This window comes from Perca flavescens, chromosome 18 (genome assembly GCF_004354835.1).
Source record: "Perca flavescens isolate YP-PL-M2 chromosome 18, PFLA_1.0, whole genome shotgun sequence".
Lineage (NCBI taxonomy): Eukaryota > Metazoa > Chordata > Actinopteri > Perciformes > Percidae > Perca > Perca flavescens.
Window position 1 is genome coordinate 25,104,227 of NC_041348.1, and position 17,693 is coordinate 25,121,919.

General features: G+C 39.5%; 1 protein-coding gene across 1 annotated transcript in view; it reads left to right on the top strand.

Annotated features, from left to right (window-relative positions):
• Positions 1-1,833: 1,833 nt before the first annotated feature.
• rab10 (RAB10, member RAS oncogene family) overlaps positions 1,834-17,693 on the top strand; it is a 19,031-nt gene continuing 3,171 nt past the window's right edge. Inside the window, exons 1-4 of the mRNA XM_028605182.1 lie at positions 1,834-2,546; positions 7,762-7,822; positions 11,456-11,594; positions 15,483-15,572. Of these exons, the coding sequence (XP_028460983.1) occupies positions 2,420-2,546; positions 7,762-7,822; positions 11,456-11,594; positions 15,483-15,572 (417 nt within the window). The 5' untranslated portion in view covers positions 1,834-2,419. The remainder of the gene's footprint in view (positions 2,547-7,761; positions 7,823-11,455; positions 11,595-15,482; positions 15,573-17,693) is intronic.

Below are 17,693 nucleotides of genomic sequence, written 5' to 3' on the forward strand. Positions count from 1 at the left end.
GAGACAATAAAGACTATCTATTTTTTAAACTGACCATATATTTGTTGCTTCGAAGGAGGGAAGGCTAAGCATTCTTTGCTTGAAAAATGATTTAAATAATTAATCGATCGACATGACGATTGATCGAGACTTGTTTAGCTCTATTAAAGAATAAAAATTGGTTTTGATTGGTAAGTAAAGCAGCTTTTTTTTTGTTCAAGCTAAACAATTAAACGGTCGGGACATACTGCTGGTCGAGTGATCAACATGCACGTACTGAACTGAACTGTTGCTCAGTTACCCAGTTATTGTATGTGTTATTCCCCTTCTCTCTCTCTCTCTCTCTCTCTCTCCCCCTCATTTTCTGTCACCTTTCAACCGTCCTCCATTGATTAAAGGCAGAAATGTCCAAATAAAAACCATAAGGTCATCTGGTTTAGCTGTCAAACAGATTCATGTTAAGCCATGTTAAGCCTATCACAGCCAGAACAGTGTAGATATTTGAGCGGTAACCTTAGTTTCTGGCTGTTTGGGCGAGTGTGAGATGAACCCTGGGGCCCCATGCAGCAAAATACAGGAATGCATCCTGATTAGGGAGGATTTTTTTTTTTGTGTTAAGACATGATTTATTGGCATAACAAAGATGTATTAACTGTTGAAGAGACAGAGAGCAGCACATTTAAAATGTGGGCTAACATAACAATTAAGCTGCTCTTCGTTCATGACACCTTAGTAGGCCTATAAAGAAAATCTGTGAGCTCACATGAAAACTTCTGCTCTGTATCACCTTTTTTTAACCTTCTGTAACATCTGTTTGAGGCTTTGGGTTTCTTTAAATCATTCATTCTCTATATCTTTCTTCCTTACTGTGTAGCAAGTCCGTACTCAGCAGTAGAGAGAAGGGCATACTCAACATTCCTAAGGAGTGTCTGAGAGTCAAACTACTCTGACAGGCGGAAGAAGGAAAGAGTCACACACACACACACACACACACACACACACACACACACACACACACACACACACACACACACACACACACACACACACACACACACACACACACACACACACACACACACACTGAAGAACCCACATTAATGTTGTGTACATGCAGATACTCTCTCGGTGTTTAGACGTGTGTATTAAAAGACTTTAGAGGATAAACGTCCTCACAGTTCACATGGGCAGAGGATGTGGGAAACGCCCGTAACTAGCACATACATACTTATATATGACATCACATTGCCTGACTCACAGCTAGGATAGTCACCGCATCAAATGCCAGCTTGCCATGAAAACTGAAACACACCCCGGCTAAGAAAGATCCGCAAGAAACCGGCCGCCATATTGGATCATTAGATACGTTTTACTCGGGGAAGTTACTGGAGCTTTGAGCCTAAATGTCCGAGTACTTACGCAGTAAACATTTGCCCTTTCTGTCACTCTAAGATACGCCCTTTTACCTTTCGATGTGTGCAAGAATAGCCAATCACATTAAAGTGCTTAATAAAATGACAGCAGCGTCGACCAATCGAAGGTGTGGATTTTGGTAGAAGGGCGGGAGAAAGGCGTGTCTGCTTTCTGCATTGAAATCAGATCTTTGAGTTGAGTAACAGTAGCAATACAACGGTGTAGAAACTCTGTTAGTAAAAGTCTATTTAAAATGTTACTTAAGTTAAAGCGCAAAAGTGTGAGCATCAAAATATAAGCTAATTAAAGTACCAAGTTTACTTCTTGATATTTGCAAGGGTAGCCAATCACATGAGAGTGCTTAATAAAATGACAGCGTCGTCGACCAATCGAAGGTGTGTATTTTGACAGAAGGGGCGGGGAAAAAGGCGTGTCTGTGGGCCTAGGGTGTAGCCGTGGTGGCTCTCATTCGAAGGCGACGGCGGTCGTCTATATTTCGGTTGTAATCTCTCCAGAAGAAAAGCAAAATTACTCTGAACGGACAGTCAATTTAACAGACTTTAATGTTGAGATTTCTTTCAAATTCTTCTCGGTCGAGCTTGTGACAGGGCTCTGGAATGACGGGGTGTGCCGAGAATTTGAATTAGCTCGCCGTTAGTTTGAAGAAAGAGTGAGTGTCGGGGTAGAGAGAGAGAGAGAGGAGCCATTTTGTCCCGACTGTGTGGGAGAAAAGAAAGAGTGGAAAAGAGGAATCACACGGGAGGAGATCCTATTTTTGCTTTGTGTTCTCATGCTGTAAGGGGGAAAACAGTCGGGCTTGAGAAATTAACTTCTCGGGCACGTTATTTAGGTGGTATTTAGCCGAACTAGCTTGCCAAGCTAATCAACAAATCCCAGCTTGTTAACAGTTCACAGTAAAGAGAAGCGGGGAAGGTTGGCTAAGAACCTGGCTTAAGACTTCACATAGGCGTGCTAGGCTATTCGGTTTTTTTTGTATCTTGTCTGGGTTAACACAAGCTGTTTTTCAATGGCGAAGAAGACGTACGACTTGCTGTTCAAGCTGCTTCTGATCGGAGACTCGGGCGTGGGGAAGACCTGTGTGCTGTTCCGCTTCTCTGACGACGCCTTCAACACAACCTTCATCTCCACCATAGGTAAGAAGACCCAGGTGGCCACAGATACTGGATGGTGTGTTGTTACAGGTGTTTCAGATTTTTGCACCGCCGTCGGAGGTAGTTTGACAGCTGGGCGACTCGCCGGACTTTCTCCTGCAGCTGGAAATGGTAGGCAGGACATATTTGGTTAGCCCGTGTGCTATCAGCATGCATTGACGTTAGCTTCTCTCCCCCTCGTTTCCTGTCACCTTTCAACCATCCACTGTTGATTTAAAGTAAAAAATAAATAAAATTCCAAATAAAAACCATACGGTCATCTGGTTTAACGTTAGTTGTCAAGCAGGTTCACGTGACAGTCTTCCTCCTTAAATGTGCATATCACAGCCACAACAGTGTAGAGATTTGAGTGGTAACGTTAGTTTTCTGGCTGTTTTTGGGAGTGTGATATGAACCCTTGGGGCCCCATGCAGCAAAATACAGAAATACATCCTGATTAGGGAGGATCTTTTGCGTTAAGACATGATCTAGTGGCATAGCAAATGTTGCTTAACTGTTGGAGAGACAGAGAGCAGGGATGCCGTTAAAAGATGCGCTAAAATAACAATTAAGCTGTTTTTCTTTAAGCTAATGACACCTTAAAGTACTGCCTAAAGGCAGGGCATATTTGGTTAGCCATTATGCTATCAGCATGCACTGACGTTAGCTTCTCTCCAGGCCTGCACAGGTTAGCTGGAAAGCTAGCTACTTGTGTAGCTTGATGAGGTCTTAGCTACCCCAGCAACCCGTGTTTCAAAAGACTTTGATAACAAAACATGATTCTTATTTGGGTTTAGCCTGTCAGCAATGGTGTAGCTGCCAGAGGAATTGCTGTCATGGCACTTGACCCAGTGGCCAGTGAGCTAACGAAGCTAGCACCGGGTAGCAGTACAGGGCCGTGCTGCTGTTACAGAAGCACAAAAAAACTGTCTCACCATATAATTGACAGGTGTTTACATCTTAATAGCAATACCTATATGGACGTGTCCTTGTCATGTCATTTAGCTTAAGAGGTAAGAACTATCTGGATCCTTGTTCAAAATGCAAGATGACACACAAGTCAAGCCCCTCAAAAGCAGTGACATGGTTTGTGGCAGTAAGTAAAGTAGCACTAACTACCATAATATAGGAATACTCCATTTCAAGTCTCCATTTCAAGTCCTTGAAAGTTGTATATTGTGTTGCTGGTCTAGCATTACTGCTCAATTACTGTGTAAGCAACACTTTAAGAAAATCATGTGATTTGTACTTGCGATCTGAATTTGTGATGTAAGTAGTGACTAGCTGTCAAATAATTGAAGTGGAGTAAATAGTAGTAATAGTTCCCTCTGAAATGGAGTGGAGTAGAAGTATAAAGTAGCAGAAACTGGTACGGAAAAATACTCAAGTACCTATAACTTACTTTCCATGACTGCTCCAAAGAGAACCATAAACAATTCATCATGGTGGCATCATCAGCTTTTTTTCTTCTCGGTCCTCTACGCATGTGCCTTACATTACGCTCACATGAGTCAAGTGTCAAGCTATGTCAAATCCCTGCATGGCCCAAGTGAAGGCTCCATTTATTCCTGTTGCTTAAGACCAGTGCTGAGTAATAATGTAACTTAAGACGTGTTTTGATGAACCAGATGAAGCGGACTGTTTGCAATGCACTGCCATCATGTCCTTGATCTCTTGATTTAGCTTTCATTTCAAACCCAGCTTTTCCGCAATACAACTTTTTGTATTTGTGTTTACAACTCGTCTTGAACTGTATGCCTAAGAACACACAACCATAATGGGAGACAGTGTTCCCGGTGGCATCCAGGCCAGATTAGATTTGTCGAGGTGCAGCAATGAACAATGATTCTGTTACAAAGCTTGCTGTCACACTTATGTGTTTGTTTATGGTTTGGTTTTTCTGTCTTTGCTTTATCTTGCAGTTGGCCTAAAAATGTGTTGTATAACAGTCTCAAAATGTAGTCCGAGTGGAAGCCACCATGCCAGAGCTCTGGCAGTTTAGCCAGTTTAAGAGAAGGCTGTGTGATGATGGCCAGATGCAGACATACAGGTTCTTCAGCAAAGACCAATAGGGACCTTTGCTCCTTGCAGTGGTGTTTTCCCTGCCAAGTTTGGTAGTAAGTCAAGTATATCAATGCCTGTAACTAAGTGTTTGCAGCAGCTGAAGGTTTTTTTTCCCTTACATTTTAGGAAAAACTCAACATAATCAACATACTCTGTCTATCCTTAAGCAAAACTTTAAAATAATCTCCAAAAGAACCTGTTTCACATCAAGGATAACATGCTTGACCCTGCTGAAGCGATTGTGTGGGTATCCATACTATAAACTAGAGATGGCCCGATACCATTTTTTTGCTTCCCGATACCGATTCCGATACCTGAAATTGCGTATCGGCCGATGCAGAGTACCGATCCGATACCAGTGTGTCATATATTTTATTATGTTTTAACTACTGTATACTACTATCCCTGTATGGATGTGATATGATGACTATATTTGTTGTCGGTCTGGCTCAGGTTAAACTCTTTGTGAAACATGAACAAATACAAACAATGAACGCCACAGAACTTTCTGTTATTCTCCAGTTTGACAGTCGGTTATAACGGAAAAAGAACATAAACTACTTTAACGAAGATTTTCTTTAGGGCTTTATTACGAGGTATTGGATTGGTGAATAAACTCCAGTACTTCCCAATACCAGCGTTTTGCTGGTATCGGGAAGTACTGGAGTTTATTCGCCGATCAGAGGCAGTATCGGAGCCGATACCGGTATCGGAACATCTCTACTATAAACATGCTCTGTTTCTTTTCTGATTTATCAGACAACTTAGACAACTCAGTTAGTGGACAAGTTATTTAAAGTATCAAGATGACCAGAAACGGGGATAATCATAGTGCTTGAACTTGAACTGTCCACAAGAGTCATTGCAGTTACTAAGTCTATGAAGTGCTCACTTGAGGTGTTCCCACCTCAGTTTGTCTTAAAATATGGCAAAACCTGAGAGATACTGGCACGATAACGATATTAGGAATCACAAACCCAACATAAGCCTGTGTCAGCTGTATTCAAAACAAAGCAGCATGCAACGTGATCAAAAGTTAAGGATATGGGGAAAATAATATCTTACCACACATCATATAATCTAGACTTGTATTGGCCAGGGAGCTCTGATTTTTAACAATATACAGTAAATAGAGGAATACCAACACAAGCCTTCTGTTGTGCAATGATGTACTTTTACTTTTGTTGCTATATAATTAGTAGGTTCATCTTTTTGTTGGCTGAGTAGTTGATAATGTTTTGGCAGACACTACTACGTTCAGTGGATGCAACAAACTACTTGCGTAAATGCATCATAGCACTGTAACGCAGAAAGTACAAAATGTACAGTCCAAAGTTTGCAAACACTCTACCTCTTCACTTAAAAGGCTCTAGACATAAATCAGGTACAGCCATTGATGTCAAAACTGGAAAGTCTTAACAAACGGGAACAGAACTTTGTGAAGAACCAGCAGAACCAGGACATGTGAAACAGGAGTGTGTTCTTCTTCTGACACAGTACTCATACCTTTGGAGACACAGATGCACAGCTGCTTCTCAAAATACCCCCACTGGAAACCCCCCCCCTTCACTCATCCTCATTTCCAATCTCTCTCTCTGCCCTTCCTCCTTGTATTTTAATTGTATGCATATTAACATGATGTTGGAATCTCTAAAATCTCTTTCCACAACACATGAGTTTTGCATGGAAACTGGCGATGGCTACAGTGTAATTCATACTTGGGGAAGGAATGGTTCCTCTGGGATTTAAAAAAGAGAGCCAACCATAAGCCATGTACTTTCTGTTCAAGACTTCCAATTCTGTTGAATCGTGTTCATTTTTCCAGCGATTGGGGAAATGTGTGATTGCACATATTTTCTTGACAACTTCATCAGGGAAAGGAACCGTTTTACTCCTCGCTGGGAACTACTACGTCAGTCCCTGCTGAGCTTGATTTTTAAGTACAAAACTTTTAGTAATAGTTATCAAGAAATCTCACCCTCTTTTGCATTATGCCCAGTATTTAATTGCTCCTGGTGGATGTTTTTAAGGTAGTAATTTGTGTCTTATCTGCAGAAATCTTTCTCTCATCTCTTTGTCTCTCTTTGTTTCTATCAACTCTATCCCTCTGTCCCTCCCCTCCCTCTCCCCGGAGAGTGCATAATATTCAGTGAGTCACACATTGGCAGCCAGTTCCTTCATTATTCTATGGCCCTGCTCCACCTAGAGCACAGCTGTTTCTTGGGACTTTTTAACCAACCACAGAGTCCAGAGCTGAACTGACAGCTCCCTCTTCAACTGAAAAAAACCCATTGTCCAAAAAGTGTCCTTCAAAGATGATAATCGTAGTCAATATTGTGAAAACAATAACACATTAATATCGTTTGTCTGCATTTCACTTTTGCACCGTGAGAGTTTTACTTTTGCTGGTAGTGACTATCTGCATTTTCTACTGTTGGAAGTAATGATTGTTTCCATTATGGAGTAATGGAAACAATCATTTTTTTTTTTTTTTTTTTCAGCAATTGTTTTGATAATTGAGCGATTTACTCACTTTTCAAGCAAAAGCTGCCAAACATTTCCTGGTTTCAGCTTGTTGAACGAGAGGGTTTGCTGCTTTTCTTGTCGGAAAACTTAGCGCAGTGTCCTTGTGTCAAACGTAATTAAACTCAATCCGAAGCCCAACCAAAATGGAAACTGAAACGAGTCTAAATAAACATGTCGGTTTCCACATTTGAAAACATGCACACACAGGAAAAACTGGTCAACTCTCCCACCACAGCTTGTCCTCTCATTGCAACATCTGCCCAAATCCTCAGACCAAACATAAAAGTCCCTTCAAATATGCACAAAATCGTGTTTCTAACCAGCTGCATTTATGCACAGGTTTTACAGTAACAAGGTTTATAGCAGAGTATGTAAACATGTTCTCAGTTTCCCTGTTTTAACCTGATTTTGTGTATGTACCCATTGTTAGCCAGCTGCTGATCCCACAGCTGTGTGCTGATAGGCTCAAGGTCTGGGCACTGGCACTGCAGAATCCGGAAGAGATAATGTTATTGTCTCTCTGATGGAAAGACTCTGTCTTCCATTGTCAGTGCTTCATTTGGTAGTTACTCATATATTTTTTTGGGGGGGATGCGTATGCTGATTATGTTTTTTCTTTTGTTTACAGGAATAGACTTCAAGATCAAAACTGTTGAATTACAAGGAAAGAAGATCAAACTACAGATCTGGTGAGTCAATGGACTGCTTTGAGGTTTACGTTTGTATACCCAACTTAAGGTTGTGTGTTTTGGAGGAGAACGTGGCTGAAAAATCCAGACATTGTGAGAATTAGCTTTAAATTCAGCCTCTTCTGTTTGTGCCTCGTTGTATCCCAGTGAAACATCTGTCTGACATACCTCCCTCAAGCCCATAAATATGCTCGAACAGGAAATGGTCTGCTGCAGGGTTATCATTGTAGTCTACAACAGAGGATTTTCCTCAGCTTACTTGATTTTAGGGCTGGGCAATATATCAATATGATATCGACATATGTAACTAGATATCGTCTTAGATTTTGTATATCGTAATATGACATAAGTGTTGTCTTTTCCTGATTTTAAAGGCTGCGTTACAGTAAAGTGATGTCATTTTCTGAACTTACCAGACTCTTCTAGCTCTTATTATTTGCCTTTACCCACTTAGTCATTATATCCACATTACTAATGATTATTTATAAAAAATCTCATTGATAAACTATTTTGTAAAAGCACCAATTCTCAACCCTACAATATCGTCGCAATATCGACATCGATGTATTTGGTTAAGAATATCGTGATATCTGATTTTCTCCATATCGCCCAGCCCTACTTGATTTTCAACATTTTCTTTTGCAAATACTATAAACCATGAATATTGAGTTTAGGCTGACAGGAGAGATTTGATACGATTGCCTATAGGTCTGAAACTAACAATTTATTTTATTATAACAATCTCCCAACTTATGAATTGATTCATTATTTGGCGTAGCTGGATATCTTCATATGTGCGAAGCTGGAACCAAAGTTTCTGCAGGTTTGCTTGAAAAATAATTTAAAGTTTAAATTAATCGATGAGCAAAATTGTTGTAGATCAATTTTTATGTTGTTTGAGAGCAAATTGTATATGTGCGTATTATCAGCTTTTTCTTACTGAAAGATTGAAGAAGGAACAAAGATAACGTAAAATAAAAAAACGTCTCTTTTAGAGCATAGAGTCTGGAGCACATCACCCACTAGCAGAGTTAGACAAAATTATCTCCATTTAAAGGCCACATAATAGCTTAACGTTTTTCAGTCTTCATCAATTAAGACTGAGATGCAGTTTAAAATCCCAAGAGTTCGGATTGTTTTGTCAAATTACTATCTCCAGAGTCAGTAATTAACTTCCACACTCAATCAGAGTGGTAGTTTTACACGTTATTCAAGCTGCAATGTGTGTGGGTCGATATACTGAAATGCTGACTGAAGTGTTCATACATTTATAGCGTTAAATAGATACAAACGTCTTCTAAAACAATCATACCTGCAAACTAGTCGCTTATGGGCGAAAATCGCCGTTTTGAATGGGACAATGTCATCCACATGAATCGTGTAGATGCGAAGAGTTTTTATTTTTGGGGGGGGTCCGAGACCCGGTGCCTTAACGACCGTTATCTACCGGACCGAATAGCAACGCGGATTTCGGTGCCTTATTTAGGTGCCACTTAAATGCCTACGCTTCTCTCTGATGCTCCGAAACTAGACGTTAGAGGTATAGTATCGTTTTAGCACCAGGAAAATGTTGTTTTCCCTTTATTTTCTTCTCGGGGGTGGGGGGATGATACGTCACCTTTTTCAGCCTTTCTGAGTTTGCAGGTATGAACAATACAACACACAATTGTTAGTCAAATGTTACTAGCTTAGTACACAAAACGCATTTTTACGATAAGGGGAACATCTCCGCAGACAGAAGCCTATTCATTCAAAACAAATTAATTCATCGTTAAGCAAAAATGCCGCATAAAATTAACAGTTTCTAGTTTCTTAAATGTGAATACTCGCTCATTGTCTTAGTTTTCTATGATAGTAAACCAAATATGTCTAGATTTTGGACAAAACAATTCAACCCCCTGGGGCTGATGATGTTAACCTCCAGATGGTTTGTCTGAGAAGCTGTCATTGGTTACCTGGCCGGTGATTGGAGGAACCATCGGTCTATCACATCCGCCATTGTTGTTTTGATCAAACAGTTGCGGCAGTCGTTTACTGCCCACTCATCCTATGGTTTGATAGTAGATAACGAGAAGCACCAGCATATTAAGGATCTGGAATTCACAAGTTTGTAAAGTTATATTAAAGGCTCTTCTTCTGTAGCCCCCTGTGACTTGTGCATATATACAATTCTTAAGGGATGTGTATAACCAAATCTAGATAATGAAATAATATACCAGCTCACGTGAAACACATAAGCTGAGATGATTATGATGGGATCCGAGCCTTGATCACATTTGGCCTGATAGTGTCCATTAATCCTCGTCCGTGGCTGTGTATGTATTTAAGTCTCTTGTCTGCATCACGTTTTCTCCTCTTCCTGTCCAAGCACAGCTATTATTTTGAACTTCATAGTTCAATTCAATTTCAATTGTATTTATAGTATCAAATCATAACAAGAGTTATCTCAAGACACCTACAGATAGAGTAGGTCTAGACCACACTCTATAATTTACAAAGACCCAACAATTCCAGTAATTCCCCAAGAGCAAGCATTTAGTGTGACAGTGGCGAGGAAAAACTCTTTTTTTTAGGAAGAAACATGGGACAGAGCCAGGTTCTTGGTAAGCGGTGTCTGACGGTGCCATAGTGAAACAAGTAGTTTAAGTGTATGTTTGATTTGCTCGTGTGAGCTTGGTGCTCCTGGGCTCCCTCTCCTTTTCTGTATCAGCAGTGAATGAATGGATGTTGGCAGGGTTTCCCCAGATAGGAAAATGTCATAGTTGAGGTACATGCAAGAAGTGTGTGGAACGTGGTTAGCCTGCAGTGGATTTTAATGTTGCATTTGACAGGTTCAAATTGACTTGTGAGGCTTACCAGGCTTCTCAAGTATAATCATACTTTTTTTTTTTTTTTTTTTTTTTTTTTTGTGCCAGAATTGTGTTAATGAGGCAAATAGTTTAATATACTTTTATCAGCCTCTTTTGATGAACAAAGGAATTGCAATACTATGACTTTGACAGGTCTTTGGCACGCCTTATATTTGGCGGTAACCGGCACAAAAAGGAAGTCAAATGTTCACAATTGAGAAGAAGCAGTCAAGTACAGTAGATATCGGACATTTAAAACTGATGTATCTGTAAGCTAAATAATATTATATAATAATACTATTCGGCAAATATGCAATTAGTTTCATTATGAATGGTTTCATACTATAGCCTACTTTGGGTTTTGGTTTCCCTATGAAGAATTTCTTGTAAAATTCATTTTGTAGACCTACAGTTCCTCAAAAATACAGTTCAATCAAAACGAAATGAAAATATGCCTCGTTGTGAATAGAGGTGAATAAATATTTGTTTGTGTTGCAGCAAAGTGTCAGTTCCGTTTTAATACGTAAAACATTTGGCAGCGGGGCACGGGACTGTACATTTGTTGGTGGACTTATACATTTGTTGGGGATATGTGTTGTGATTTGCATTCATGGAAAGCGAGAAATCTGCAGATATTTTATACTTATCCAGTTTGTGCTGTGATGCAGTGAAAATCTGACTTACAGAACCATTTGTTGTTTGGGATAAGGGTTGGAATGAATACCAGAAAACACTGAATACAAACAAATGAAGTGTGTGTTGTGTGTGTTGTTTGTGTGTATAGGGACACAGCGGGCCAGGAGCGGTTCCACACCATCACCACCTCCTACTACAGAGGAGCCATGGGCATCATGCTTGTCTACGACATCACCAACGCCAAGAGCTTCGAAAACATCAGCAAATGGCTGCGCAACATTGATGAGGTAAATCTCTCTCTCTCTCTCTCTCTCTCTCTCTCTCTCTCTCTCTCTCTCTCTCTCTCTCTCTCTCCCCCTTCCCTCCCCCCCCCCCTCCCTCTCCTACACAGAGTCCATATCCTCATGTGAATTTATATTGCTGCCTAAAATCTTATCCGATACGTTAACAGGATGTTTTGTTTTGGCATGTATTGTTTGATCTTTGGCTTAATGACAAAGTGACGTAAATACTTGATACCAACATTGCTAACTAGCTGGCCGATCTGTGAGCTGTGTAGCAGGAGTGCAACTAAATTAAATCCGCTGAGCCAGATGTCTGTTTCCATCTGGCTCGTTGTAGGAAAACCAGAGCACTGTTTTACCTTGTGAATATCTGTTGAACCAGAAGTTCAACTCCAGACAATGACTTCAGTTTTTTGCCCTTATTCCAAAAAATACGGTATTCCCACTAAGCTGTTTACATGGCAAATGAAAGTTTACCAGCGGTGGCGGACTTGTTGGACCGTGTGAACACAGCCTCCCTCTTTAATGCCTTCAACCAGGTTCTTGAAGAGGTTGTCGTAGCGACGCACACTTCGTATACACAGCGATGAATGGTTGTCACGATGACACCAATGTCTCTGCCCAGACTGATCTCGTAAAGTGGCGTATGTATGACACGGCAATTCGTATGCCATTTTGGCGTGTTATCAAGACGCATAATTGTTTTTTAGCGTGTTTATCAACGCAATTCGCCCGCCATTAACCTACATTACGAGTGAATTTTCACCATAGCGAGTAGCCGGGATCGCATCCTGCGATTTTCAGCCGTTTTTTTATTTTTTATTTTAAAAGCCTTCCCCAATGTTTCATTCTTAACCCCAACCATTTATTGTTTTCCTAAGCGTGTTTTTTCCATGTTTTTGTCGCTTTTTTGTGTTCCTAAAGCCTTTCCCAGTGTTTTTTTTTTTTACACGCGTGTGACCTTGTTCTCGCGATAACATACGTAGGGTATGTTTACATCCGCTGTATACAGCATAGACATACACGTGGATAGCTCAAAATGCGTACAGATAACACGCCATTTGGCTTTAGGAAAGTGGTATGTATGTTTACACAAAGTCATGATGCCATGTTGCTCTGCCACAACCCTGTATTCTGCAAAGGTGGCCAACTTGTAGAATGCTAGCTCTCTCTCCATTTAGCCAAAAACTTAGCTTCTAAAGTCTTTGATTTAGCAAGTACGGTTTGCAATCTACAACTATGCGTAACGTCAACTTGTGACGAAACTACGCTTTGCGTAGTCTAGTTTATTTGTTCTAAACCAGCTGATGGAAAAGCTTTTTAATTCACATTTTCTTTTTGCGACATTTTAAAAGTTTGCTTGACAATTGGATGGAAACATGACTTAAGAAGCTGGAATCTGAGACATTTTTTTTCTCATTAAAAAAAGCCCCGGCTCAAACAGATTAATCTATTATAATAAATAGTTGGCGATTACTTTAATAATTGACAACTAATCGATTAAACTTTGCAGCTCTACTCTTAAAATGACAGTGTTCTGTGTTTTGTCTATATAACCGGCATTTGTATGCTGCTAAATGAGTGATTGATATCATCTTAATTTCATTGTGTAGTAATAGGCAATTATAAAATAAACTGTCTGTCTGTCTGTCTGTCTGTCTATTGCCTATTAGGTCAGTGTTAGTGGTTACACAATTTAACAGGATCTGTGAGGTACAGTGTTACAGATACATATTGTAGCAGGTGACTTTAACAAGGCGTCCTTAAAGTCTGTACTCCCCAGCTTTTTTTCCAGCATGTAGATTGTGTTACTAGAGGGAAGAACACACTAGACCATGTTACTCTAACATCAAGACAGCATACAGAACTGCTCCTCTCCCTCACCTGGGCCAGTCAGATCACATCCAACTACTCCTGATCCCAGCGTAAGTCTCAGTCAGAAGGACTATACAGCCAAGTAGGACTATCAGTACCTGGCCTAACACTGCCCTATCCAGGTCCCTCCAGGACTGCTTCCAATAAGGACATGGTTGTGTGCAATATGTTAGACAACAGAGCCCTTTGTTCATTATTATGATTTCATCTTGCTTGTATGCTGCACAATTTACATTACAGCAGAGGTGTACAACTGAATGTTTACTCAGAGTTCAATGTTCCTACACTAGTTCAATTAGTATTAGTATAGTAGTATTTTTTTCTTTGAATTGTTTTTACTTGAATACTTAAATTTTAAAGAAAATAAATAAGAACTATTTTCATTCAACATTATGCCCATTATTATCATCAGTGATTAAGTAACTCGGACTTTTAAAAACACATTTTTAAAGGATATCGTCTAATTATCGTTATCGTCAAAATCGGAAAAAATATCGAAATTATTTTTTGTCCATATCGCCCACCCCTAGGTCCATGCCAGATCCAACACATCAGATGAATTACTGTGACCGTTTTCTTCAATGGCTCATATTATCCATCTTTATTATTCCTGGGTGCAACAATACACTATAACATTACAACACATGATCAGTATGAAGGTGGGTGAGACTGCCAGGCACTGGGCTTGTGTAGAACGCTTTCTTTTAAATTGTCTCACCCTCGCTGTTGAGAGCTTTGAGTCCGGTCAAGGAAAGGAAACACAATGCACTTCCTGCCAACTAAGAACTCGACCTTGCTCATGTTGCACTTCTGTGTGTGAAAGCTTGTTGTTGGCTCCAGAGAGCGCTAAAATGATGCAGAGATTTCTGCTACTTGGAGAGTATTGGGAGTAGTGGATTCCAACCTTCTTATTTTTGGCTAGTAAACCCTTACAACAAAGGGATATCCATTTGCGACCTATCGTGCACGATTGCATGTCTGTGTTGTGACCCCTTCAACCAATGAGGGATTTTAGTTTTATTATTTATCTTTCAGCTGCAACGATGAGTTGATTCATCAATTAGTCGATCGGCAGAAATTTTATCTGCAACTATTGTGATAATTAAATCATTGTTTTAGTCATTTTTCCCCCCCAGCTTAACAAATGTGAGGATCTGATGCTGCTCCTCTGTCATACATGATGGTAAACGGAGCATATTTAGATTTTAGACTGTTGGTTTGACACGACATTTGAAGACTTCACCTTGAACTGTGGGAAATGTTAAAATTTTTCACTACTTTCTGATATCTTATAGACAAAACTTAACAGATTAGTTATTGAGAAACTAATCTGAAGATCAATCGATCCAGCAGTAGTAGTATTTTTTATCAATTTTTTACAGGCCCAAAGGAGGTAAAATGATTAGAGCTGAAACAATTAGAAAATTAATCAATTGGGCGATGGACAGAAATTAATCGGCAATAACTTTGCGATCTAATTGCTTAGATAATATTTTTAATTAAACAACAAAAAAAAGCATTTCTCACTCTACAGGATTCGTCAACGTAGTTCATAGTTAAGTAAATGATAATACAAATATTTGTCATTTGCATCCCTAATCCAATGAAATGCTTTATTTTGATTTCCTATCTTTTAATCCTCTTGCGACTCTTTAGATATATCTTAAGACCCGTTGAGGATGTCCCGACCCCTAGGTTGGGAACGACTGTCTTGATGACTAAGTGGAAAGTAGAGTTGTCGTACCAGAGTTGTCGTACCAGAGTTGCCAACCAGTTCTGGCATTTGTCATATAGACAGCTGCAAAAATCTCTGCCCGGTGGCTATTAGAAGCTCTAAAATGTTAATAAATAACCTGTTTATTACCTGTGTTTGTGTGTTTCAATTGGCCGGTTAGCTTGTGGGATCATGTGCCAGTGTAGTGAGGGTGAAATCAGAGATGAAGCTACGTTTTAATGTTGCTGATATGGAAAAAACGGTAATCTGTTAATCTACTCTTTCTTCTTTATCTTTTTCAGCATGCAAATGAAGACGTTGAGAGGATGCTGCTAGGCAACAAGTGTGACATGGAGGACAAGAGGGTCGTACCAAAAGCCAAGGGGGAGCAGGTAGGATGGTGCAGTCGTTCATCATCAGTGTGCTGCATTTGTTACTGCTACTTTCCAGATACAGTGGTGCTCATAAGTTTATGAACCCATGCTAAAGTTGACTAAAAGAGGAATAAAAAAAAAAATCATCTTTTGGAAATTGATTTTAATACCTTAATTAAGAAAATGAGGAAAATCCAGCCTTTAAGGACACCGATTTTCTTTGTGAATGAATAATGTATCATAAATAAATAAATGTTCTTCCTTAAAATACAGGGGGCATAAGTATATACCTAGAGATTGGCATGGTTTTATTTCAGTTAGCCTAATAGCTGGTTTGATTTGCATTGAGAGATGATTTTATGGAAAGTACCCCATGCCAATCTCTGGGCATGTGATGGGGGGGGGGGGGTATTTTAATTCCAAAGACCAAGGGAACTTTATCAAGATGTATAGTATCCTGGATCCATGAAATAACTGGCCTTTAAAAATAAATATCTGCCTGCCTCTATTGGAATTTAACATAGGGGTGTATACTTATGCCCCCTGTATTTTAAGGAAGACCATTTATTTATTTATGATACATTGTTCATTCATAAAGAAAATTGGTGTCCTTAAAGGTTGGATTTTCCCTCTTTTTTTTTTTTTTTTTTTTTTTTTTTTTTTTTAATGAAGGCATTAAGATCAATTTCCAAAAAGGTGATTTTTTTTTTTTTTTTTTTTTTTTTTTTGTATTCCTCTTTTTAGTCAACTTTAGCATGGGTTCATAAACTTATGAGCACCACTGTACATGTTCGGTTCATAGACCTGTCCATTTAGTCCCCTGCCGTTAATTACATATCAGTCCCATCTTTTCATCTAGAAAACACAATATGAAGTCGCAGGAAAACCGCAGGATAGCTAAAAGAGAATACCATCATGTTTATTAAATACATAATGTAGGGAGAATGTGTTTTTAAAATATGGCATTGAAACTGGTGAAAATAGTTTGAAAGCTTTCTGAAATCGCTTGTGAAATGTCAGTTTACACCATACCCTAAAACGGTGCCTCCTTATAGAATGTGCAGTACGATGCAGTTTGTCTTTGCATGCCGTAAAGGCTGACGTCTACTGTAACAACTCAGCTGGTGACAACAACTACTCAATCAACATTTTCTTCAGACAAAAGCCATCTAAAATAAATAAATAAAGGATACATTTGATTCAGTAGGCTTACTGGAAAAAGGAGTTATGGTACCAGCCCATAATGCAGGTACACAGTTGTTTCTCTCTAGAAAGCAGCTGGTGCAGTGTAAAGGTCAGAGAATAACTGAACTTGACTGAACTTTGGAGACGAGCTCAGAGGATCAGGGCCGAGAAATGTGAGCCTCTTTACTGTCCTAACAAGTACAGTTGAGGGGCCCTTGTGCAGGCCAACAATCTTCAGCAATATTTTCTGTTGTAAATCATATTACAAATGTTTGAAAAGCAACATTTCAGAGTTTGTTACCTTACTGTAAATGTCTGTTTACGTAATGAATATGAGACTCTAATTATATTTGAGCCTCCAGACAAATTCCAGACCTGCGTTGCAAAGACCTAATGGGTCCAAGTTGTCTCAGAAATCCTCATATATTCTCTTAAGGGTTTGGCTCCATACATGCTTAAACAAAATACTGCATTATAATGAGTATGCAAAATTGATTGTAGTCGGTGTAACTGATGACACTGAAATATTGTTGCAGCTAGTGCTGGATGTTTATAGCTGAAATGAATTGGATGGCCTTATTTTTAGGACACAAATCTTTATAGCTCAAAGCATAGCTCAAACTGAATGTGGGCTTTGTTTGTATTTGAAAAAAAAAAAAAAAAACTTTGTGTTGAGTGGGCTCGCTTGTGTAGTAACAGTTGTAGAAGAAAAATGAAGAAACTTCACCACTTGCACTGCTGCTTACACAGCATAGTGACTTCACAAAACTACAACATGTCCATATCACTCAGGCGATATTTCCATTTTTATAAACAATCTTGTCGCTCGCTTCAAACAGTGTCTGAGTAAAGACGGACATCTACGCTAATGAAAATATCAAGGCTGCTATTTGTGATGCTGCGTTTGGGTTGGAACTCAGTCAGTTGGAGCCTCTGCACACCACTGGTACTTAT